Source organism: Lontra canadensis, unplaced genomic scaffold, assembly GCF_010015895.1.
Source record: "Lontra canadensis isolate GAN:19392208 unplaced genomic scaffold, GSC_riverotter_1.0 scaffold104, whole genome shotgun sequence".
In the NCBI taxonomy this organism is placed as follows: domain Eukaryota; kingdom Metazoa; phylum Chordata; class Mammalia; order Carnivora; family Mustelidae; genus Lontra; species Lontra canadensis.
The window spans coordinates 1,895,395-1,921,280 of NW_022631098.1; the positions used below are offsets into that span (position 1 = coordinate 1,895,395).

Here is a 25,886-nt window from a genome sequence, read left to right on the forward strand (position 1 = left end):
CCCGCCCCACTGCGCCGCGGCCCCCGCCCCGCCCCCTGGCCCGAGGCCCCGCCCCCGGCCCGGCCGGGTCCCGCCCCTCTTTCCAGAGAGGGCGGGGACCAGGCGGCGGCCGCAGTCGCAGGAATATGCTGGAAGCCGGCGGGCGGACGCCCGGGCGGTGCTGAAGGGACAGTTCCCGCCGCCAAACTTGCCCCGCGGCGGCAGGGCGGGTGGGGCGGCCCCCGAGCCCGCGGGGGCACGTGAGCGATGGAGACCATCTGGATCTACCAGTTCCGCCTCATCGTGATCGGGGACTCCACGGTGGGCAAGTCGTGCCTCCTGCACCGCTTCACGCAGGGCCGCTTCCCCGGGCTGCGCTCCCCCGCCTGCGACCCCACGGTCGGCGTGGACTTCTTCTCCCGCCTGCTGGAGATCGAGCCGGGCAAGCGGATCAAGCTGCAGCTGTGGGACACGGCGGGGCAGGAGCGCTTCAGGTAAGGCCGCGGGGACCCGGGGCACCCTGGGGACCGCCCCCGCCCGGCTCGGAGGAGGCTCCGGCCCTTCCCTCTCGAAAGTGCAAACACTCCATCCTCGCTTCCCCTTTGCCCCTCCTCTTCCAGGGACGACTTCCTCCTCCGCAATTTCTCACTTCTTTCTTTGGCGCCCATTTCCTGCGCCTTTCCTTTCCCGCCCGAACCGGAGGGGGGTCCCCAGTCGCGGACCCCCTCTTGCCCCGCGCTCTCTGCCCCTGCGGATGTTGGGATCCCCAACTCTTCGGCACCCCTTCCCCTGCCGCCTGCTCCCCAAACTCGGCGCCCTTCGCTGCGCACACCCTGACCCGTCCCCCCGCTTCCGAGCTCCCTTTCTGCACCCCGCTCTGTGCGGCCGGGGAGGACTGCAAAGTGGGGTTCCCACGTTGGTGATCGATCCCTCCGGCTCGACGGCGAGCGCCGCTCCAGCCCAGCCTGCCTGAGCTCACTGGGCACGGTACAGAGAGGGAGGGGGATGCGGTAATGGTTGGAACACCTCACAGCACCGAATGCGGTCATCAGAAATGCTGGGCCATGTGACCCGTGGGAATGTGTCTTAGGTAGCAGCTGGATGGAACATCAGGGACACAGGCACAGCGTGGTGGTGGTGGGGGGGGGGGGGGTCCTTGTTTTGTTTAGTAGGGGCTGAGTTGTCTTTAGAAGTTGGTCATCATTGGTGGTTTAGTGGAGAGGAGAGAGACACACTGAGATTTTGTCACGAACTTTTCCTTTATGGTATTTATAATGGGTGCCTAACGTTCCAGGGTGCTAATACATCAGAAAATGCGTTCTGAATAGAGACAGAGGGGTCCAAATGAAGTCTCATTCTAATGTTCACCGAGACCCTGAAGGAACGATTTTGCAAAGACCACTCAGGTTACGCAAATAAAACTTAAATGTAATTTGTTCGCATTTCCTGGATGTTTAAGGCTGAACCGCATAATAAAGCATATTTTGAAGTTCTAGGAGTTGAGGACACTCTTTTTTTTAGAGGAAGGTAGGAAATTTGATATATTGTAATGTTTTGGATTGTGTTTTTTTTTTTTGTTTTTGTTATTGTTGTTGTTGTTTTTTTTTTTTAAGATTGCACTGTCACCTGTAACTCACTTAAGCAAGCATTTTGCAATCTTTAGCAAGTACTCTGCTTGTGAAACGCAGGAGTCCATGAGGGGACTTCCCAAATATGGCTTCCCCTCACCAGCCCCAGCTGGTCCCTTTCCAATGAGATCGGCCTCTTCTGTGATAGAGAATGTTCCAACTTTTAAAGTTCTGGCTTCCATTCCCAGCTACACGCCGATTCAGACAGATGATAAGTGAACCAACTGCTTAGCTTCCTCAGACCTTAGTTCTCTCCTGTGTATGAAGTGGAAAGATGATAAGACCAGCCTTTCACAGAGATGTTAAAGCTTCCTGTTTGAATTAGAGTTCCGTGAAGAATTTTGTTTTTCCTTTTTGGGAATCCTTTTTTTAGTTAAAATAAGGTTTCAGACATCTGATTTCCTCATCTGATTCCTCCTGTAAAATAGGGTCATTATGATATCTTAAGATTCCTTCCAGTTTTACCATTTGTTTTTAAGATTTTTATTTATTGGGGCGCCTGGGTGGCTCAGTGGGTTGAAGCCTCTGCCTTCGGCTCAGGTCATGATCTCAGGGTTCTGGGATGGAGCCCTGCATCAAGCTCTCTGCTCAGCGGGGAGCCTGCTTCCTCCTCTCTCTCTGCCTGCCTCCCTGCATACTTGTGATCTCTTGTCTGTCAAATAAATACATAAAAATTAAAAAAAAACTTTAAAAAAATTTTAAAATAAAGATTTTTATTTATTTATTTGACAGAAAATGGGAGAGGGAACACAAGCAGAGGGAGAAGCAGACTCCCCACTGAGCAGGGAGTCCCATGGGGGACTGTATCCCAGGACCCTGAGGTCAAGACCCAAGCTGAAGGCAGAGGCTTAACGACTGAGCTACCGAGGCACCCTCCAGTTTTACTTTTGTTAAGACTGATTGCAAATTCCTGTCCTTGGCATCTCAGTCAGAGATGAAACTTTAGATATTTTGTGGTCCAAAAAAAAAAAAAAAAAAGCATTTACTAATAGCTCTTGCTTTCCCGTCTGAAATTAATATAATAAAAACATATTCTGGGGCGCCTGGGTGGCTCAGTGGGTTAAGCCGCTGCCTTCAGCTCAGGTCATGATCTCAGGGTCCTGGGATCGAGCCCTGCATTGGGCTCTCTGCTCAGCAGGGAGTCTGCGTCCCTTCCTCTCTCTGCTTGCCTCTCTGCCTGCTTGTGATTTCTGTCTGTCAAATAAATAAATAAAATATTTAAAAAAAAAACAAAAAAAACCCATATTCTTTATGCCTTAAGCTCCTAAAAACTAGTAAGTTGCAACTACAAGAAACGTAAGTAGTAAAATCTTATTGTATTTAATCATTTCCTAAAAAGTTGCCCCTCAACTAATTGACAAGATAGTTAAGGATAATTAATTTGTCAGAGTTTAAAGTCCTTTCTGCTAAGTAGATCATTGTTTTTAATGCCTTTGAGCACATGTAAATAGTAATTCGTTGTATATACATTATTAAAACCAGACAGTACCTCTCCCATAATAATACAAGGACATTTAGGGAATGTTTACTGACAATGAGTCATGCTTTGTTTTGTCTGGCTCTTTACCAAAGTTATATTCATAAATACATATGTATTTCAGTAGCTACCTCCAAATACTTGCTTTTCTGTTTAGCAGAATTTTTCACCATATAAAACAACCATTGTTAAATCATTCTGTATCTTTATCTAAGAAAAAAGATACATTTTGAATAGTAAATACCCTACACATTTTATTTCATAGCAAGGTACTGGAGTTCATGAAGATATTAGCCATATCATATCATTAGGAATTCATGGGAAATTTTATATTTGAAGGTTTATTATTGATTGGCTACAAATTAGCAAAAAGGAATCTTCTTTTTTTTTTAAGATATTGTTTATTTATTTCTTTTTTTTTTAAGATTTTATTTATTTATTTGACAGAGAGAGATCACAAGCAGAGAGGCAGGCAGAGAGAGAGAGGGAAGCAGGCTCCCCACTGAGCAGAGAGCCCGATGCGGCACTCGATCCCAGGACCCGGAGATCATGACCCGAGCTGAAGGCAGCGGCTTAACCCACTGAGCCACCCAGGTGCCCAATATATTGTTTATTTATTTGACAGAGAGATCACAAGTAGGCAGAGAGGCAGGCAGAAAGAGAGAGGAGGAATCAGGCTCCCCGCCAAGCAGAGAGCCCCATGCGGGACTCGATCCCAGGACCCCAAGACCACAACCTGAGCCAAAGGCAGAGGCTTTAACCCACTGAGCCACTCAGGCACCCCAAAAAGGAATCTTCTTTAGATAACTCAGGGTGTAGCTTGAAAGCGTTAGGAAAACAGAACAAAATAATGAGCTGATATTTATTGCCATACTTAGCCTTAGTTTTCTTCCCCCTAGCTTGAGATATAATCAACACATAAAGCCTTAATTTTCAATGTTCAGATTAATACATGCTAGAAGACATAAATTACTTACAAAAAGTAAGAACAAACAAAAAAATCAAAGCAAAAATGGGCTTACAAAAATAATATATGTGAGTGTACCATAAGCTGTAATATTCTTATTGACACTGTGTTAATGACAATAAATGTCAAATTACTGTGTTAAGGAGAGTCAAAATACAGTCCCTTCGTTAAAGATGAAAATGTATTTCTCACGTCTAAAAGTCTCAAGGTAACTGGTCTGTGTTGGTGGAAGGACTCTGCTCTGAGCCATCATTCGGGTACCATTCTTTTGAATTTTCTGCCAGCCCTAAGATATTATCATCTTTGTGAACACTGTGTTCCGGCACGAGGGACAGGGGAAGAAAAACCAAAACTTTAAATCAAACAATGTTCCTTTTTTTTTTTTTTTTTTTTAAAGTAGGCTCCATGCCTAATATGGGGCTTGAATTCACAACCCCAAGATCAAGAGTTGCACACTCCAGCGACTGGGCCAGCCACCCAGGTGTCCCAGCAATGTTCCTCTTAAGCAAGTGAGACCGCTGTGGTACAGATCACTTCAGCTCTAAGTTTGCTGAGAAGTTAGTTACAAGACCACAGTTAGGCTGAGCCACTACGTATGTGCCCGTGAAGAAGGGAAGGTGGGTCTGGCATTGTGGGTTTTGCAGGGAAACTAGCAAACACCACTTTCTAATTTTAATCATCATAGTGGACAAAGTTTAGCAGGAAAGGAGGCAAGACTATCCTATAACACAGTGTTAATGAAGATAAATATAGAAGGTGCTAGAAGTGTGGAAAGCGTCAACTATAAGGATAAAAATGTTGAACTTCCCATGGAAAGCGCTTAAAGCAATATGAAGATAAAACGAGATAAAGAAATAGCTATGTTGGCTTGTAGGGATAGGAAATTTCACAGCTTCAATCCAGATTTTGCTTTTTATTTCTTGTTGTCTGATTTTTGGGGTGTTATGGTTACAGCGAGTGATTATAAAGCTAGCTATAAAGAGAATAGGATGCTCCTGGTGGAGTGCTTCTCAGAGTGTGTCCCGCCGAACAGTTATCCCTTATGATTCTTTTTTAACAAGGAATTCTGTGCCCAGGTAAATTTGGGGATCCCTGTACTCCATGTACCACTCTTAGAAACTGATATCAGAGGCTCCCAGAAGTCATGCATCAAAAAAGCCCGTTTAACTTTGATGAAACCATCATGTCTCAAATTTTATTTTTAAAATGTAAAAATTTACGCTAACTCGTGTTCGAAGGAGTGTAACCCCAGAGAGGCTCCACGGATGAGCTCCTGTAGTCACATCCTTGGAGCAGAACCCCTGAACTTCTGAGGTGTAGAGCGATGGCGGACCTTCCGATGTTCCTTTACCAGCTAATTAGCAAAGGGAGTTAGGTAGCCAGTGCTGCTGAGGGATAGCCCTGCCCTCCACTGGCCCCCAGCTTCTGCGGTTGGCCTCTACCTAACCCACGGAATGTTCTGAGCCGAGCCTCGCCCTCCATGTGCCTTGTTGTCTCTTTTTCTGTAGCACCTCTTCTCTGGATCTTTCTCTTCCTGTCGTGTCCTACCTCTCCTTCAGCGGCCTATTTTTCCGCTCCCCCCTCCTATCTGTCCCCTCTCCCCTTTCCTCCCACCCTCTTTCTCTCTCCTTCCTTCTCACCGCAGTGTGTCTCTTACTCTCATCTCATTTTCTCTGTCCCGCTGGCTCCCTTGCATCTCTGCTGCCTCCCTCCCTTCAAAATCCGCATGTGAATAATGTTTAAATGTGGCTTAATTTGCCTCTGAAACCAATAATACATGATATGTTAATTCTTGAATTTAAATTTTAAAAAGGTAAAAAAAATTAAAGTGGCTTAACTTACGTTCTTTGTTTTTAATGTTTTTTAAGATTTTATTAATTTATTTGACAGATCACAAGTACGTAGAGAGGCAGGCGGGGGTGGGGGTGGAGCAGGCTCCCCGCTGAGCTCAGCCCTATGCAGGGCTCCATCCCCGGACCCTGAGATCCTGACCTGAGCCAAAGGCAGAGGCTTAACCCACTGAGCCACCCAGGCGCCCCTTAAGAGAACGTTTTGAATGCCCAAACTAAATTGCTTCGTTTTTGTTTTTGATTCCTTCCCTCTTGATTACAGTTCATAGTCTTCAAGAGAAAAAGATTTTCCAATCCTGGATTGGTGGGTTCATAACGGCATGTGTCACAGAGCGGAAGTTGCCGCAATTAAGTGCCATAGTCATCACAGTCTCCTCTCAGTCCAGGTTTTTAGAAACAGTAAAAGCGATGCTCTATTTGTGTTGAGTCATCAGATAAAATAATGTCTTGGTTAAAATTATTTGTGCTCTAGGGGTGCCTGGGTGGCTCAGGTCATGATCCTGGGATCCTGGGATGGGGCCCTGCATGGGACTCTCTGCTTAGCAGGGATCCTGCTTTTCCCTCTCCCTCTGCCCCTCCCCCTCCCTTTGCCCAGCCAGGGGCTTATGCTCACTCCCACTCTCAAATAAATAAATCTTTTTTAAAAAAATTAAAAATAAAAGTAAATGAAAATTGCTACCCCACACACTCTATCTGGCTTATCACAAAACATCTCATTAGGGTAAAAATCACTGTTTTCTGAAAGGAATGTAATAAATGTACTATTACTATGTAATAAAATACTGGTCTAACCTTAAAGAGTCCCAGAAAAACATGAAGCAAAGGTCAAAGTATGTTCTAAATTTATAAGTATATTTCTAGTTTAAGCTGTAAAAGAGTTTTGAAATACAGGTGAGCAGTTCTGTATATAAGGGTGACTAAGCAAACATTGATGGCTAGCTCACATATTATATTAGTTTGGCTTAAAATCTTAAGAGAGTTCTCTTGAACATTCTGAAATGTAGTAAAGTTTTTCTGTTTTTCTTCCTATGGTAGCGATTTAGGAACAACTTGCTAAGTCCAATAACTGCTTTACTGGTGGCAAGTCTTTAAGACCATCAGCTGGTATCAATAGCAAGGGTATAAAGAAGCCATCAAAATAACTCAGTGCCAACAAAATACTGAGGTGAAGGGGCAGAGACTTCTTTTTTAAAGATTTTATTTTATTATTATTTTTTATTAATACATAATGTATTATTTGTTTCTGGGGTTCATCAGTCTTACACAATTCATAGCACTCACCATAGCACATACCCTCCCCAATGTCCATCACCCTGCTACCCCATTCCTCCCACCTCCCTCCACTCCAGCAACTCTCAGTTTGTTTCCTGAGACCAAGAGTCTCTTAAAGTTTGTCTCCCTCTCTGGTTTCGTCGTGTTTCATTTTTTCCTTCCTTACCCTAGGATCCTCTGCCTTGTTTCTTAAATACCATCTATCAGTGAGATTGAATGATGATTGTCTTTCTCTGATTGACTTATTTTGCTTAGCATAATACCCTCTAGTTCCATCCATGTCGTTGCAAATGGCAAGATTTGGGGGGGGGGGTTTTGATGGCTGCATAGTATTCCATTGTGTGTATATATACACCACATCTTCTTTATCCATTCATGTGTTGATGGACATCTAGGTTCTTTCCATAGTTTGGCTATTGTGGACATTGTTGCTATAAACATTTGGGTGCACGTGCCCCTTCGGATCACTACATTTGCATCTTTGGGGTAAATACCCAGTAGTGTGAATGCTGGGTCATAGGGTAGCTCTATTTTCAACTTTTTGAGGAACCTCCATGTTGTTTTCCAGAGTGGCTTCACCAGCAAGGGAGCTGAGACTCCTCTTAGGCTTGTTTCCATGTCACTTATGTGGTGAGTGAGTTGGAAGTCATGTGCGAAATGTCTTGTCAGAGCCATGCTCAGAGCCATGCTCAGAAGGTCACCAGTGACTTTTCTTGGCAAAATGTGATCTTTCTCTATGCCTGTTTTTTTTTTAATTCATTTATTTATTTTTTAGTTATCTCTACACCCAGTGTGGGGCTCAAACTCACGGCCCCTGAGATCAAGAGCTGCACACCCTTTTAACGTGGCCAGCCAGGAGCCTTATTAATATTTTTTTTCTAATTTTTATATGATTGGGTATGGTTTCTTTTTAAATTATCTTGCTGTACTAAGAATGTTAAAAGTGGTTTTCCTTCTGATTTTTAAGTCTTTGTAAATTTATTTCCTTTTTGTAGGACTTACTGGGCTACAGCCTCACGCAAGGCTTAGGGACAACCTTAATAACAGATTCCTGCATCAGAAATACAAGAGAACGGTGTGGGACCCAAACTGCACCCTCCCTGAGAAACGATTAAGAAAGCATACTCCAGACAGGAGTTGGATGATATTAAGAACTTACTGGCGTGATAAAGAAAAGATTATAATTTTTAAAATTCTAGATATTGCCTCTTGTTTTCCTTCAATGTAGCATTTTGCAGAGTGACGTTAATAGGTGTAATTTGAGAAGAGGTTTCCTTGATCAAATAATTTGGGAAATGTTGGGCTGTTGCAGGATTTCTCAGAGTTTCTAATCTACGGATATAGTAATACATATTGTGAATCCCCAAGGTAGATGTGGTGTTTCCCTAACCCAGAGTCCTTTTACACAGAGCGGTTTTTTTTTTTTTTTTAAGATTTTTATCTGTTTGTCAGAGAGAAAGAGAGAAAGCAAGCACCAGGAGGGGGAGCGGCAGGCAGAAGGAGAAGCAAGCTCCCCACTGAGCAGGGAGCCCGAGGTGGGACTAGATCCCTGGACCCTGAAATTATGGCCTGAGCTGAAGGCAGACACTTAACCGACTGAGCACCCAGGCGCCTCTATGCAGAGCAGTTTAGGAACTGGTAGGTCAGCAGGTAGCTGGAGCACTTGAGGAGACAAGACTTCAAAAAAAGAAAAAAAAAGTATGGGCAATTCCTTAAATTTTAGGAATATATTGAGAATCTCTCCCGGTTTCTTTTTTTCATGTGATCCTCCATGTCCCTTTTTGCTGGTTCTCCTGGGTCTGATGTCATCCGATTTCCCCTTTAAAACTCTTGATGTTTTAGGAAAAATCCAGTACCCCTTCAGAGTCCCCCGGTTTGTGTCCCCTCAGTCAAAAATAAGAGGTGATCTTCCTGACTTCTAGCCCTTTATCACACTTTCACTCAGATCACATGGGACCTTCGGCATTTGTTTTAAACACAGAACCTCCCAGTAGTAATCACTAGAGAAACTGGAAGAAAGGTAAAGGAGCAAATGGAGGAAACTTCTTAATTTCAGATTGTTTAGGTACGAAAGAGCTACCATAGAAAGGCTGTGGCAAGCGAATGTCAATGACACAGATAGGAGGTCAAATTGAACACCGATTTGATAGAATAGATGGATAGACTGTGAAAAGAAAAACTACAAGCGAGAGAGAAGATGCCGTTAGCTGTATAGCAGACAACCATTGGCAGCAAAGAAAATTAGTGAGAAAGGAGGCCAGGGGACAGACACGTGAAAGAAGCCACAGAGGGGACCCTAGGGTCTCAGCTGGTTAAGCATCTGCCTTGGGTTCAGGTCATGATCTCAGGGTCCTGGGATCGAGCCCCGCATCAGGCTCCACGCCCAACAGAGAGTCTGGTTCTCCTCTGCTCCCCCTGCTCATGTTCTGTCTCTCCCAAATAAGTAAATAAATAAATAAATAAAATCTTAAAAAAAAAAAAGTTGCAGTGGTCAGCCACACTGTGGTCTGCATACTGGCCATTTTAGCCCATAAATGACTGTAGCCGTAGGACTAGGGGAGAACAGACGGGGGATCTGCTAACAGCAGACTCAGTTGTTAATAATACAATTAATGTCCAGAACGGCTTTGACTTGCCCCAGAGGTTATAGCTCCTGGGTGGTTTGCTCAACGACCCTGTTCTCTTAACTGTGTGTTCCAAGCTCTTTCTGCTGCACCAGACCTCCTGTCATGATGGAAAAAAACTTTTACTGCACACTGTGAAGTTTCTGTCCTGAAAAGTACTCTGTGGGCACACAGCCACCTTACCCCGACCCCCATCTTCTCTATACCAGCGTTAGTTACTTGCTCTACCCAAATGTAATTTTACTGCTGTGTTCCAAAAACGGGGGAAGTCGCTTTGCACACAGTAGCAGTACTGATCACTGGCAGCGGACAGCCGTGGCTGCATGGACCCTTCCCCCATCCCTATGCAGTGCTCCGTGACTGCACTGCTGCACTCAGCGGCAGGAATGAGCCCAGTTGCTGCTGTGGACAAGCCTGTATGACGTGTCCCCCCTCGTTAGACAAGGAGAGGCTTCGGGTCCCGCCCAGAGCTAGCTACCAGCAAATGCTGGCCCTGGTGTCCTCTGATTTCATAAGTGCCACAAAGTAGCTTTCCAGTCCTTCAGCGCTGTCCCCTTTTGTCCTGGAGAAGTTGAAATCAACCATGATTATTTCCTTGTGGAAATCCAGGCACTGAGTCAGCTTAACTGTTTGTCCAGCCCTAGATCTAATAACAAATAGAAACATAAGTAGGAGGGGGCTGTCTGGGTGGCTCAGTCAGTTAAGCATCCCACTCTTGGTTACAGCTTAGGTCAATATCTTGGGTCATGGGATCAAGCCCCACACAGGGCTCTGCGCTCAGGAGAAGTCAGCTTGAGATTCTCTCGCTCTCTCTCTCTCTCTCTCTCAAATGAATAAATAGAATTTTTTCTAAAAATCAGTAAGCTATGGTCTCACTTTCAAGGTCCATGCTGTCCCTCGACAGTACAGACTATGCTGCTGGAGCAAAGAGACTGCCCGAATCTGGCTCCTTAAATTTTGCAGGGCTTTTTGCTCCTCCTGTAATAAAGTGGACGATCAGGATGGCTCTGCCTCAGGACCAGCTTCCAGGATCCTTCAGTCTTCGCTGTTTCCCAGTGAGCTGGAAGAACGGGGAGGAAGCTAACTGCAAATGGTTTCTCCAAGGGGTTGGATGGCAGACTGCACACACTGCTTCTCCTGTCCCATTAATCTGGATTTCGTGACGTGACCATAGCGGACTGCAAGAGAGCTGGAGAACACAGTCTCTCCCAAAACTTAGGAGTTCTGCCAGGAAAGGAAGACAGGAAGAACACAGCTTGGGGGATAGTTGTCTTTCTCTGTGAGTTGTAGCTAGAAAGAGAATAATCAAATTTTTGCAATAAGGGCTGATAAGTATGAAAGTAAGTTCCAGCGGCATAACAAGGGGAGGCATCATCCTCTGTACCTCGGGCGAGGGCTCATTTCAAAGGATGGATCCCAAAGAGGCTGGTCCTTGATGCTCGGACGTAAAGGATGCGTGAGTCGAGGGAGAAGTAACAAATGGACCAACTACAGTAGAAAAAGAAGTGGCTTCCGGTAGTGATAGCAAATTGAACACCTGTATCCATTCTAGCCTTTTTTCCCTGAGCTCTCACTAAATGAGGATAGCTTTCTTTTGGAACCATAAACCCTCAGACAAGGAGAGTTAGGTAAGGAGACAACAGCACCAAAGTTTTGGAAGCAGGAAAGCAGGTGGAGGGCTGGCCAGTGAATTAGCAGATTCAAGAAAACGGGCTTCTAAGCAGTGGAAGGACAAAAGCTAACGACCAACCCAGTATATTCCAGTATACTCCATCGAAACTCCAGATACTTCTGGAAGTAAGAGTGCGAAAATAAGAATCATTGATTGCCAGTCTGGTTAAGAAAGTTTGGGTTCTCACATCCCTACCACCATCCCATACACCAGGTAACATCCTCTCCACCCCCCCCCCCACATTGGCAATGTGGAAATTTCCACATTGGAAATTTATCCTTAGGAAAGTTAAGTCTTCAGTTGGAAGAACCAGGTAGAGTTGAAGTCAGGCTGGCTTATTAAAAGTAAGGGCGTTTAGTGAATGCATGCTTGTCGGATGCTAATACAGTCTAGTTCTCTCCCCTCTCCCCTGCTCAGCTCCCAGAACGCTGCCGTCAGCCAGTTCCCCCCACCTTCAAACATTGGTGAAACCATTTCTGTTCTGAAAGATCTGACCACCCCCAAAGAAGAAATGTAAGATACCAACTTGAGAGATCCTGCAACTAAGTGATCCAGCCTCATTTTCTGGCCATGGGGCTTTTGGTCTCAATGCAAGATTGCAAGAAATGTTAGGGGGGCCCCTGGGTGGCTCGTCGGTTAAGCTTCTGCCTTCTGCTCAGGTCATGATCCCAGGCTAGGATCAAGTCCTGCATCGGGCTCCCTGCTCAGCAGGGAGCCTGCTTCTCCCTCTCCTTCTGCTGCTCCCCCTGCTTGTGTGCACTCTCTCTTTCTGTCAAATAAATAAATAAAATCTTGGGGCGCCTGGGTGGCTCAGTGGGTTAAAGCCTCTGCCTTCAGCTCAGGTCATGATCCCAGGGTCCTGGGATCGAGCCCCATGTCGGGCTCTCTGCTCAGCGGGGAGCCTGCTTCCTCCCCTCTCTCTGCCTACTTGTGATTTCTGTCTGTCAAATAAATAAATAAAATCTTTAAAAAATAAATAAATAAATAAATAAATAAAATCTTAAAAAAAAAATCAGCCCAGATTCTTTATCATTCTTCCCATTCATATGAGGGGGGCTTGTTACTACAGCAAGCCTGGCCTATCTTTACAAATACACGGGATAATTATAAGCCTAGAAAAGGTTGTGCAGGAAAGAAGAAGTCACAGTTTATTTCAGGGCTTGGCAATGAAAAAAAATGCCTGTGATCAGAATAACACAAATGCCAAGAAAGGATCTGCCTAAAATTATGATGTCATGATACTGGCTATTGGGGACTGGGGGAAAGTAAGGATGTGTGGTAAGTGCGCATGTCACTGATGAAAACACGAGCTTAAGAAAAAGGAGGGGCACCGGGGGGGGCTCAGTCGGTGGAGCCACTGACTCTTGGTTTTGGCTCAGGTCGTGGTCTCAGTTAAGGGTTTGAGCCCCGCATCAGGCTCTGTGCTCAGGGGGACTCTGCTTCTCTCCGTCTCCCTCACTCTTCTCCCCACCCCCATCCGCGTGTGTGAGTGAGCTCTCTCTCTTGCTCAATCTCAAATAAATAAGTAAAATCTTTTTCAGAAAAAGAGGGAAAAGAACATGAACGTAATCTGTTCAAATGCCTTGAAAATGAAAGCCACATAACTTCAGAGACAGAATGAAGTGAGAAAAGGCTACACATCAGTTATAATTCCGCGATGTGGGGAGATACACAAAAGCACATGAGACGGAGCAGCGCAGAGAAGGTTGTGTGGAAACAGACATAAGTCGCAAAAATGGTGGGAGCATAATAACCCAAGAAAAACTATTCTTTTTTTTTTTTTAAGATTTTATTTATTTGACACAGAGAGAGAGAGATCACAAGTAGGCAGAGAGGCAGGCAGTGGGGTGGGGGGAGCAGGCTCCCCGCTGAGCAGAGAGCCCGATGTGGGGCTCGATCCCAGGACCCTGAGATCATGACCTGAGCCAAAGGCAGAGGCTTAACCCACTGAGCCACCCAGGTGCCCCGAAAAACTATTCTTTAGTTGTGTTAGATTACATAATGCTCTGTGTTATATGGAACATAAAGTAATTATGAGAAGATGGTCATTGTCTTATTTTTATTTGGCAGAAGAATGCCAGAAAGTGTTGGAAGTGCGTGCTGAAGTCTTTTATACGTTTTCTGGTAACACACCGAGTAGAAAATAAGCATCCCGTCATTATCACCTTGCAGACAGTTAGCTAAGCTAGAAACAAACCATTCCCATTCATTTCCAAATAAACTCTTCCAATTTTCACACATAACTTGTTCTACTTTCCAGAAACCACTGGAAAGTACAATTTGAATCACTACCAACTGTAAAAGAGCAAGTTCTTGAGAAAATGTGGATGATTTCACCTATATGCTTATAAGTATATGCAGTTACTCAGCCCATTTCTCTCCTTTTGGCTTTGCAAATCCCTGCTGTATAAATAGCAAAAGGAGAAAAGCTTTTTGGTATTTCTCTGTTCTTCCTTTTGCTCTGCATTTGCATGCTGCCTTGGCACAGTCTGACAGTAGGAACTTACTCGGCTGTGGATGTGTTCCTTTACAAATACTGCTAGAACTGATCGTGCCCAGTTCTGTGGTAGACACTGGGGAGACAGCAGTCCAGAAAAACCGACAGCAATCCTTGCTTTCATGAAACTCATCTGCTAGTGGAGGAGTCAGTCTCTAAGCACATAAGCTGGAAAACTACATAGGGTGTCGGCGTTAAGTGCTGTGGAGGATACTAGAAGGTAAGAGGTGAATAGAGCATTCTAGGAGCTAGAAAGACCTCACAGTCATCGAGTGAGGATCTGTCAAAGATAAACAGAAGGTAAGGTGGTCGTGGGAATTACATATAGTCAGAGAGAGACTGTGGCTCATTAGGTGTTGTCAGTAATGCAGATAGCTTCTGCAACCACAGACTTGATCTTTTGTGCAGAGACCGTGGGAGTACACAAAGAAAAAGAGTTTTAACGTTTGCATGTATAAAGAAGGATATCCTAAGTCGTGAGGTCCATGTTTCAGAATCTCAGGGCAGAGAAGGGCTGGTAGCCTCAGTGATAATAAAAGGAGAGGAGAAACTTGTGTTTTCGTCTCTTGAAGGCTGTCCTAAGAGCCTGAGTCACAAAGCCAAGTGATTTTACCAAGTGAAACAGGTAAATACAGTATCAACACAGTGACTGTTTCCAGAAGGGCAGTGGGAACGTGATGTCATGGTAGAAGGCACTCACGAGGCTAAGGCATTCGTAGACCGCTTCCTGGCAGTACCTTTGGCATCAAAGTCCGTCTATCCTCTAAATGCCTACTACAACTGGCAAAGCCACAAGAAGGGCATTTCCAGGATGGAACATCTGGTTTGTTTTACTTTTTTATTTATTTTTTTCAGTATTCCTAGATTCATTGTTTACGCACCACACCCAGTGCTCCATGCAGTCCCTGCGCTCCTAATACCCACCGCCAGGCTCATCCATCCCCCCACCCTGGTTTGTTTTCCCTAAATAAGTCAGCAAGTGCTCTCTGTACCTTGTCGCTTTTTTAAGACGCCTGTGCACATCCAGCAAAATTCATATTAATAGCATAAAAGGTTTAGATAATCTGGCCACTTTCAGATAAAATTTTATATTAAGTAATTATAATAGAAATAATCATGTGCATTCCAGGACCTATAGACTTTTGTCCCTCATATGACAGCAGCATCTTGTTCTCCGTTTCCTCCAGGAAACTAGATAACTGTTTAATTTGAGATATTTACATTTTTTAGAATCTCAGTCTCACATGTCATGTGGGTCAAAAAAATTCCAGATTCCCCGAGGCTCTTCATTCACACTGGATTGCATCGCTCCTATATTAAGTACTTTGTTGTAACGTCAGCAACCTCCGGTGCTGTCAATATCACTTGTCTCCATAGTGTTTTAGGAAAAAGAAAATTAAGAGGAAAATTAACATAAAATAGTTGGCCATTTTTCTTTTCTGAAGCAAAAATGATGCAAGAATCAACCTTGCAGGGGCACCTGGCCGGCTCAGTCAGTTAAACGTCTGCCTTTGGCTCGGATCATGGTCTCAGGGTCCTGGGCTCGAGCCCCGCATCGGGCTCCCTGCTCCATGAGGAGTCTGCTTCTCCCTCTCCGATTCCCCTGGCTTGTGCTCTCTTGCTCTCTCTGTCTCTCAAATGGATAAATAAAATCTTAAAAAAAAAAAAAAAAGAAAGAAAGAAAGAAAGAAAGAAAAAGGAATGGTTGAAAGAAAATGTGGTATAGACATAAAATTGAATAGTATTCAGCCATTAAAAAAAAGGAAATTCCGTCATAGGCGACAACAGAGGTGAATCTTGAGGACGTTATGCTAAGTGAAAAATACGGCATGATTCTGCATCCGTGAGGCATCTACAGTGATCAGATGCATGGAACCAGAAAGAAGAGTGGTCCCCAGGGGCTGGGGGAAGGGAGAAGGAAGTGAGTTGCAGCTCGCTGGGTATGAAGTTTCGGTCATGCAAGATGAGAAAGTTCTAGAGATGTGGTGTACAGTATTGTGCTTACACTTTAAAACAAGAGATGGACCTCTTATATTTTTACCAATTTCAAAAAAGAACGAGTTTTGGCCTCGTGTGGATGTGGAAGGTTACAAAACGTTTGTGACTTTGTTTTGTCATTGTTCTCTTGCAAAATACATGTGGACTCTCTTTCTGGTCTTTGGTTGCCAGCACCAAAGGTTTAGAGGAAATCTAAATCTAAATCTTCACGAAACGGAAGTTTCTGGAAGCATGTCTGAGGCACAGAGACTTGACAGGAAGCTGAAAGGGCCAGGCTTGGAATGAATCAGAAGATCCCAGGAGTTCTGGGCAATGAGAACCAAAGGAGGCCAGGGTGGTCCTCACCCTGCTGTCGTCCTCTGTCACCTGGCAGCTCACTGCCGTAAGAAGCCCCAGATGACCAGCCAGCAGTCTCAGCTAATTCTGTAGAAGCATCCCAGCATTCTCTTGTGAAAGCATTTCTCCCTGGGATACTAAAACCCTGACGTCAGCAGAGTTAGGAGTCACGGGGATTAGAAGCAACAAAAAATTGTAGTGACTCATTAAGTGTAATTGTGAAAGGCCCCGTCATCCGACTTCCACCCTTTGTCTCCCAAACCACAGCCTCTGTTTATGAGGAAAACCACCTCGTACTCTGTCCCTCGCGCGTTTAAAACACATACATTCCGAATCCTGCTGGAATCTTCCAAGCTGTTACCTCCTGAACGTAGGTGTAACTGAGTCTTTTTTTTTTTTTTTAAGATTTTATTTATTTATTTGACAGACAGAGATCACAAGTAGGCAGAGAAGCAGGCAGAGAGAGAGAGGAGGAAGCAGACTCTCTGCTGAGCAGAGAGCCCGATGCGGGGCTCAATCCCAGGACCCTGGGATCATGACCTGAGCCGAAGGCAGAGGCTTTAACCCACTGAGCCACCCAGGCGCCCCTGTAACTGAGTCTTAACCCATTCCCCAGTTTTGCAGGGCCAGATGCCTCCAGATGACAGTGACACGGTAAGATCAACGAATCCCACGGCATCTGCCCATTTCCCTGTCTCTACCTCTGCTAAGTGACATCTTTGGTCTGTAGCACAGTGTGGGATGCCACATCCTTGTGTAAGGGATCCTGTAAGTTCACAGATGGGGGTGCTGGCATGGTTTGAGTCCAGATTCCGTGTCTGTTACAGTGGGGACGCATCGGTGTCCCCTCCATGATGATCGCCCGCCCCAGAGAAACATACCATATCCAGAGTGTCAGTAGCTGCTGAAAAATTGACTTCTGACCAGTGACAGTCCAGGCAAGAGAAAGTCTTTGTCGAGCCCCATCACTGCCTCCATCTCTGTGCCCTGATCACTTTGAGTCTAAACTGGGGTGAAAATACGGACTGATAATGACATGACAGGGTATTTTGTTTCAGCGGTTATCAGGAACGCTCCCCAGAGGGGGATGGGAGTGAGGATTCGCATAGAAATACCCGCATTCACAGGCTCCAGCCCCGTCAGGATACCTCGCGCCCAGCCCCACACCCTTAGCCTCTGCTTATGAATTGGTGTAGATCCTTACCTACCTCTTTCCATCTCCTTCTCTGGAAAAAGTACCACAAGACGGCCACAAATGGGAGGGGCTGTCTTTTCCACGAAACTTCAAGTCCGCTGTTGAGTGGGGCTGACTGAGGCCAACAAGCCACGCAGAGGCATCTGTAAGGCAGACGTGAGCGTTCTCCCCTTCTAGTTATAGGGAAATCCCGCTAAGGCCACAGGTTGAGAGGGTCCTGCAAAAGCCGGCGTGCTGGGCACGTGAGCCTTGTTACTCTAGGACTTACTCTAGGACTCATGGCTTCTGCTTGGTGACCATGTTCCAGCCTGCTGAAACAGGACCCCCAGCTCCGGGGAGCACTCAGATTACACCCTCGCCTGGCGTTCCAGGCAGTTAGTGTCTGTTCAAGCGAGGTTGTAAGTCAAGAACTAGTTCTCAAAAGCATAATGACTCTTGACAAAGAGAGCAGAACTTTATTCCAAAATGCCACTCCTGTAATCGCCCGGTGGAACCTTCCCCAGGCTTGACAGAGCATCCCAGTCAGCTGTGGATACTTCTGGCAGGTGCCATCAGATCTGATGGGCCATGGGCCATGCAGCCAAGCTCCGTGCGTTGTACCTTGGGCCATTGAAGGGACTTCTCTTGCTTTCCGGCCTATTAAGCTGATAGCCTTTTGGGTCTCCGACTTAATGGGTCAGAGAAGTACCTTCAAATATTATACAAGGTCCCCCACGATCCAAAAAGGCCCACCAAGTCTTAAGCTTTTTTCTTCTTGGTAGCGGGCATGAGATGCACAGTTCATCTTTGGAGAGGTTTTGACACCATTCCTCAGATGAAGGGACCACCCTCGCCCAAGAAACTTCACAGAAATTACTGACTGCTGTATTTTCATGGGATTTATACTTGGGATGGATCTACCTGTCTATATTTAATTTATCCGCTCTTCTCTAGCCACTGACGTGCTCATAGAATCTCAGCGACCTTGGTATGAGAATAGAACACACTGCTAATAGCTCTCAATATTGGGCACCTTTCTTTTTTTTTTTGCACTGCTGGTATCTCTTTCCCTCAAACGTCCTCATTCTCTCTGCCACTTCTCCCGTTTCTCCAGTGGCCGTGTTCCTGGCTTTACCAGATCCACCACTTACCTCCTCACTAAGAATGGGCGCCAGGCACTTGAGAATCACTGGATATTCGGGGACGTGGCACCTGCTTACCTTTCACAATTAGCAAACCAATATCCCGAACTCAGAAAGTGGAAGGAGGTGGAGAAGGGTGGTATGCAAGAGTTACTAACTTGAACACGGTTAATTCTGCCTGCCAACCTGAGAAATAGACTGACCAAGTGACCGTCATTTTTCCTTCAATGGAGGTATCCAATAAGAGGAGCAAAGTGTTCCTCCAGTTCTCTTTTGTGGGGAGAAAGGTTGAAAGGGAAATCCTATTCCTTCCTATAGTAGAAGTCTAAGTGTGAGAGAAGGGGGAGAAGAGTTTCTCCTGATACCAGCCCTGTTCCTTGGCGGTGTTGAATGTCTATTTGGGATCGGTTATAATTAATTCATGGGGACACCAGCCTGCCTGGTTGAGTGATTTTCCCAGAAACATTCAGCCGCATGCTGGATGCTCCAGATATGAATTTTCCCTGATGAGTGTAGCCGTGGGGGAGGAGCTTGGAAATTTAGGTATTTCCAAGAGACCAATAATAGTGATGTCTCACAGAACAACGAAAGAGGTAAAAATAGGAGGGTGTTAATGTAATGGGTAGAGAGTAACAGAGTTACTCAGTAGATTACAAATGTGGATACGGTTTTAAAATTGTCACCGAACGTGGGCTGCAGAGTGTGAGATTTTGATCAAAAGTAGGCCGTAAGGGGCGCCTGGGTGGCTCAGTGGGTTAAGCCTCTGCCTTCGGCTCAGGTCATGTTCCCAGGGTTCTGGGATCGAGCCCCGCATCCGGCTCTCTGCTCAGCGGGGAGCCTCCTACCTCCTCTCTCTCTGCCTGCCTCTCTGCCTACTTGTGATCTCTCTCTCTATCCAATAAATAAATAAAATCTTTAAAAAAAAAAAGTAGGCCGTAAATCCACAGGTTTGGATGTAGTGAATTTCTGATAATGAAAACGAAGTAGATGAGAAAGGAAGAATAGAGGGGGTGGTTCTTTAGAAACGAGGAGAGGAAGTCGAGTAGCCGAGGTGACAGCAGACAACCCATCCAGTGACAGGAGCAGAATGACAGGAATTGAGATGGAAAGCAAAGCAAAACACTAATGTCTTCAGCACCTGGAGAATGACCACGCACTTGGCTGATGACAACAGATGACAGAGCCAGATGGCATATGCCTCAGAGGAACAGAGAAGTTGTGGATTTTTGGGGTTTTTCTTTCTGGTTTTGTTTTGTTCTGTTTTTGTTTGTTTGTTTGTTTGTTTGTTTTTATGACACGGGCTGGAGAGAATTATCTGGAAGTGGCATTGGGGAAGCAGAAACCATCTCTTCCAGATCCTATAGAAAGAGCAACTCAGTCATGCTGCAGGGAAGCCGTGTGATCAGGAAATGAAATTACATACAGCAGGTGTCAGTAAAGGCAAGGAGAAGGGGAAAACATTCTGCCAGGAGACAAGTCTTTGAATATGGGATAGCAGTCACTCATAATGTAGCTTTCAGGTGTATAAGACCCAGTAGGTTTCTTTAATACTCAAAACCAAACTGGGGTGCCAGCCTTGGGGCTCGATCCCGGGACCCTGGGATCATGACCTGAGCCGAAGGCAGACACTCAGCCGACTGAGCCACCTAGGCACCCCAAAAATAAAATCTTAAAAAAAAGATTAGATCTTCCACTTGGGAGGGACAAGGGTCTGCTGAGTACTTGTATCCCTGAAGCTGTCCCCCATGATTCACCTTCCCCATTATACCAGCATTGTGCTGGATTCAGCAGGTGCCATATCCCCTTCCCAGTTTTGCCAGAGGGTATCCTCATAACTCTTAATTTTTCTTGGAACACACCTGAGACCAGATTGGAATCCATTCCTTTTTCTCTCCCTTCCGTCTCTTCTTTCCTTCCTTCCATTTCCCCCTCCCCTAATATTTTTTTCCCTTTCTTTAAATCATCCATTCATTCAGTGAGACTTTCAAAGCCCAGAAGAAAATAGTTAAAGTAACCCACAGCAAGATGTTGTTGCCTACAGAGAACTGCTACTCTCATCAACTCTGCAATTCTTTGTAGGGAGGCCGACCTACATAGTTCTTCTAGGATCTGTACCCTGCTTCTGTATCACTTGTGAGAACTTCTGGAGACCTCACTGTGACCCAAGAGAGCAGGTCCAAAGAAAGATAGTTGCCCCTCATCTCCCTTCTGTAAGACCTGCCTTTCAAGTTCTGGTTTTCGGTCTATAGGCCTGGCTCTTCCTCTTAATAACTGACAGCAGGATTGCCCAGTTGTTTTAGGGGAGACCTGTCCCCCCGGGACAACCATATCTGAATCTGAAACATAACCAGATCAGAATTCTAAACCTAATATCCATGCCCACACATAGAAGCTGAAGATCAAGTTATTATATAGAAAATGACAGGGGTGTCTGTGATCGAGCCCCACACTGGGCTCTCTGCTAGGTGGGGAGCCTGCTTCCCCCTCTCTCTCTGCCTGCTTGTAATCTCAATCTCTGTTAAATAAATAAATAAAAGAAAATCTTTTAAAAAAATGACAGATGTCATATTGAGACCATTTATTCCAACTAATCATTAATAAGGGCTGTTTTATACTGTACATGGTATCTATTTTGCTATAATTTCATGCTATAGAATAACTTGCCAGCTGTATTCCCAATGTGTTTGCAAAATTAAATACAAAGGGCTAGAAAACATGGCATTTCCCACAGTGTAAGACATGCCTCTGCCTAATATAAAAGCAGTTCAGCTGCTTTTGTAGTTTTGTGTTCAACCACAAAAGTATGTCTTTATAAATTAAACTAATGGTAGATTAAATGGGGGGATAAAAGTAATGCAGACTTGGTGATGGGTAAATTAAAGCTTTCGGTCCAGTAATGTAGCCTTAATTATGTTTCTTTTAAGGCCCTACATGCCTGCCTAAATTCACACATATAAAGATAACTAGCAAAACAGTAACAAGTTATCCTTCAATTTTTTTTTTAAGTTCAGCAACTTAAATGAACTACATTTGAAGCCTGCCAAAGTTGGTGGGAGATTTTTTCTTATTGTCAGTGGTTGTGTAGTGCAGTAGTCCTTGAGAATCTCTCTACTAAGAATTCTGAAGAGGGGGCACCTGGATGGCCCAGTCAGTTAAACGTCCCATTCTTGATTTCGGTTGAGGTCGTGATCTCAGGGTTATGAGATCGAGCCCCACGTCAGGGGAGTCTGCTGGGGATTCTCTCCCACTCCTTCTGCCCCTCTCCTGCTCTCTCGCCCACTCTCTCTCTCCAAAGTAAATTAAAAAAAATAAATAAATAAAATCTGGGGCCCCTGGATAGCTCAGCCGGTTGAGTGTCTGCCTTCGGCTCAGGTCATGATCCCAGGCTCTTGGGATCGAGTCCCAAGTTGGGCTCCTTGCTCAGTGGGGAGTCTGCTTCTCCCTCTGCCTCTGCCTGCGGCTCCCCCTGCTTGTACACTCTCTCTGTCAAATAAACAGATAAAATCTTAAAAAAAAAAAAAAAAAGAATCCTGAGGAGAAGCGGGGAAGCAAACGAAAGGGAAAAAAAAAGAGGTGAAGTACTTTCTTCACACTCCCACAACAAATGGTGTTTGGGGTATTGGGTCACTGAACTGAGCTGTGATTTCAGCAGTGAGGGAGTAAGGGTAATGAAGGTACAGAAGAGATGGGAGAGAGTACCGGTTGCCCTGCGGACCCCCCACAAAGATCTTTGGGGGTCAGATGAACTTCATTAAGGATCATCTCAATGTTCAAGATCGTTGACTGCTCAGAAACTGAGACACAGACCATCTTTGCTTCGTAAAACACTTAACACTTTTCCTCCCCATTAAGATTAATCAGTCCAGTATAACAAATATTAAGTGACATCTTTCATTTGCCAGGCAGTATGATTGTTGGATACTTGAGAAAAGATGACCCTCAAGAGCCTTGAGTTGAGTGGGAGACATACCAGCCAATCCAATCAGCACATGGTGAAAATGGATATAATCATAATGGCAATATGCCAGAGGCTCAATGGAGTTAGAAGATTGCCTAAGAGAGGTGGAGAACAGATACCAGGAGCAGGGAAGGCTTCTCATATATATGATTTTTGAACTTGTGCTTGAAGGAGAAATAGGAGTTATCTAGGCAGAAAAGGGTAGAAGACATTCTAGGTGGAAAAAATAACATGTAAAGGCAAGAAATAGAAGAAAGAGTATGGCCTTGCCACCTTGCCTCATGGTTCGATCAGGAAATAAACAGCACATTTGAAGGGTTAACTAAAAGTTTAATGAAGTGGGAAATGACCATGTCTGGAAGTATGGACAAGGTGAAGGATGTCAGCAAAGGATGGGGAGGCATTCGGAGTTAGCAATGACGAAAAGCCATTCACCACCTGGCCAAAAGAGACAGGAAGGAGAGGGATTTCCCGAACCCAGTGGAACCCATTAGAAAGGCGCTTCCCGATGGGAGCCATGACCAGAAACAGGAACACAGCTGCTCCTCAGCCACGGTCTGGCTGAGACAAAGAGAAGAGTGGACACCCAACTTCTTTCCTCTGGTCTCCAGCTGGTGCTTCCATGGGCTGGACCTCACTGCAACTGGGCAGCTTCACCCAATCTTTCTATATCCGTATTTTTAATCCCAGTAATATAATAATGACTCTTAGCAGATGCTTGAACATAAAAATGAATCATTGTAAGTGCAAGATGACAGACGATGTAAGTCCTTTTGTCCGTTTAAGAATAACCACACTTCAAATGTTCTGTCTTTGGATGAAACCAGCTCGCCTGTTAGTTTCAGAGCATTTTTGTCCACTTAAGACACTTCCTGTTTGATTTCTAAGTTCGGGTTAAGTCACATTGAGCTACCTTCACCTTTTATTACGGTGCTACATTGGAAGGGGGGAAGCAGAACGTGTCCTTTGACAACCCGTTTTTCTCCTTATTTTTCCAGATCGATAACACGATCTTACTACCGCAACTCAGTTGGTGGGTTTTTGGTGTTTGACATCACTAACCGACGATCTTTCGAACACGTGAAAGATTGGCTGGAGGAGGCAAAAATGCACGTGCAGCCGTTTCGGATTGTGTTTCTGCTGGTGGGGCACAAGTGTGACTTGGCTTCGCGACGTCAGGTGACGAGGGAAGAAGCCGAAAACCTGTCTGCAAACTGTGGTATGAAGTATATAGAAACCTCCGCCAAAGACGCCACAAATGTCGAGGAATCCTTCACCATCTTGACGAGAGACATTTATGAGCTTATTAAAAGGGGGGAAATTTGTATTCAGGATGGCTGGGAAGGGGTTAAAAGTGGTTTTGTTCCAAATACTGTGCATTCTTCCGAGGAGGCAGTGAAGCCCAGAAAAGAGTGCTTCTGCTGACTTCAGACGGGCCAAAGAACGGCGGTGGAGAGACTGGGGTCATCTCGGGATAAGCACCAACATTAACGGCAGAACGGTCACGAGAAAGATTCCCGCCCGCTTCCACCCTCCTTTGGAAGGTATTTAATTCAGATGGCTATGCTTCCCTGCTACACTACCACACTGGGTATTTTGCTCAGTTATCAGGCAAAGCAGACAACTTTTTCTTGAAACTTGAGCATCTACAGAATTACTCCCATTCCCACTTCGTAAGCGTATAGCTCACTTTAATGTCCACGTATATCCACATTACTCATTTTTCTTGACAATTAGAAATGAGTGTTTTGGGGGTATACAGTCCAACCGGGAAGATTGTATCAGACCTTGTATTCTCATGAGTTAATTTGTTGATATGGAATAGTAAAGTGGATTTCAGCATGCACTGTTGGCTTACAAAGTAAACAATCTCAGACGTGTCATCAGCTGGGACTAAAATAACACTTCCTTGTATAAGGTGCCGCATTTTTAACCATTCTGTGAAATGTTTATCCTCCCTTAATTTGCCTGAACATAACAAAATAAGTTTTAAACTCTTTTTTTTCTCTTATTTACTGCTCCTGATAATCTTATGTTTTATAAAGATATCTAAGGATCCAAGCAGAATATTTTATTGCAAATATTTATAAAAATAAAAACAAAGGACCATTCATCAGCTTATGTTTTAATGTTATAGTATATTGTCCTTGTTTAGATAAGAAAAACAAATTTATTTATGTACAGGCATTTTCAAAGAAAGTAAATGCAACTTGCCGTGAACTATTGTTAAAACTATTGATATAAGTAAATATGGAAGGTTTTTAGAGATCGCTTTGCTGTCCACGTAAGTTTCTGAATTTCCCTATTTCTGGTACAAGATAATTATACGAAATATTTCTGGACAAAGAAGATTGGTTAGATGTTTGATATATTTAGCATTCAAATTGCATTTCAGTAAAATTAAAGATAAAATAATGAGTTAGGGCTGCAAAATGACTTCTGAGTTTTCTAATTTTTAATTTATTGATTAAATTCTCCTCCTGAAGGGACATTGTGATCACAAACTCATATTTTATAACCTACATTTCCATTCTCTTAACCATCCCTCATCACAGAGGGGCACCAAATGCAGCCCCCTTCCTGAAATCATGGTTTTACTGTTAAAATAGTATCTCCATTTGTTTGAAAACCAAACTGATATGATGGAAAGAATATTTAACAAAAAAAAACAGAAAACCTGGGTCCTAAGCTTGCCATTTCTGTACCAGTACTTGGGCATGAGTGAGTCGCTTAACCTCACTGCATGTCAGTGCTCTCCACTGTAAAATGAGGCTAATAAGCCCATTTGTTTTGCTTCATGGGATTATTTTGAGAATCAAGTGCATCGTGTGAATAGCTCCGTAAAGAAAAAGCATTTTGCAAAGATGAGCCTGGTATCAGCTGCTCCTGGGCATACTATTATTATATGTACAACGGTTGAGAATTTTGTTTTCTCATGTTCTTTCCTTTCATCCCCACATTCTGCAGAGGGAGCAGAAGAAGGTGCATGCTTTTGTGGACCTGGGGGGCCTCTCTTGGTTTCGTGTATGCCCTCCGCCCTCTTGCTCTGAAACACCGCTCCTCCACTGTGGAAATAATAGGGAGGGGAAATCCCAGGAGACTTAATTCAATCAGAAGTCATGTTTGAATGTGGGTTTTGTGCATCTTTGAAGTAGGTATTTAATTATATTTTAAATACTTGCACATTTTCTAGGTTTGTGGAAGTATTTCTAGTAGTGCTTATGGAAAGAAAAATATAAATTATAACATCACTGTAATATCGTGAAGAGTTCTATTGTCAACATTTTCTTGATATCCTTGTATTAATTTCAC

At 44.5% G+C, this 25,886-nt stretch overlaps 1 protein-coding gene across 1 annotated transcript; it reads left to right on the forward strand.

The window, feature by feature from the left end:
• The first annotated feature begins 111 nt into the window (after positions 1 to 111).
• Positions 112 to 24,082, forward strand: RAB39A (RAB39A, member RAS oncogene family). Its single transcript, XM_032838429.1, has 2 exons — positions 112 to 473; positions 23,573 to 24,082. The coding sequence occupies exons 1-2, from the start codon at positions 247 to 249 to the stop codon at positions 23,997 to 23,999; spliced, it is 654 nt and encodes a 217-aa protein (XP_032694320.1). The 5' UTR covers positions 112 to 246; the 3' UTR covers positions 24,000 to 24,082.
• Positions 24,083 to 25,886: the final 1,804 nt, after the last annotated feature.

Bases quoted from the DNA above. Each gene is read 5' to 3' on its own strand.
- RAB39A (XM_032838429.1), top strand. From the start codon at position 247: ATGGAGACCATCTGGATCTACCAGTTCCGCCTCATCGTGATCGGGGAC. The intron at 474-23,572 runs GTAAGGCCGCGG...TTATTTTTCCAG, and splicing joins GCGGGGCAGGAGCGCTTCAG to ATCGATAACACGATCTTACT.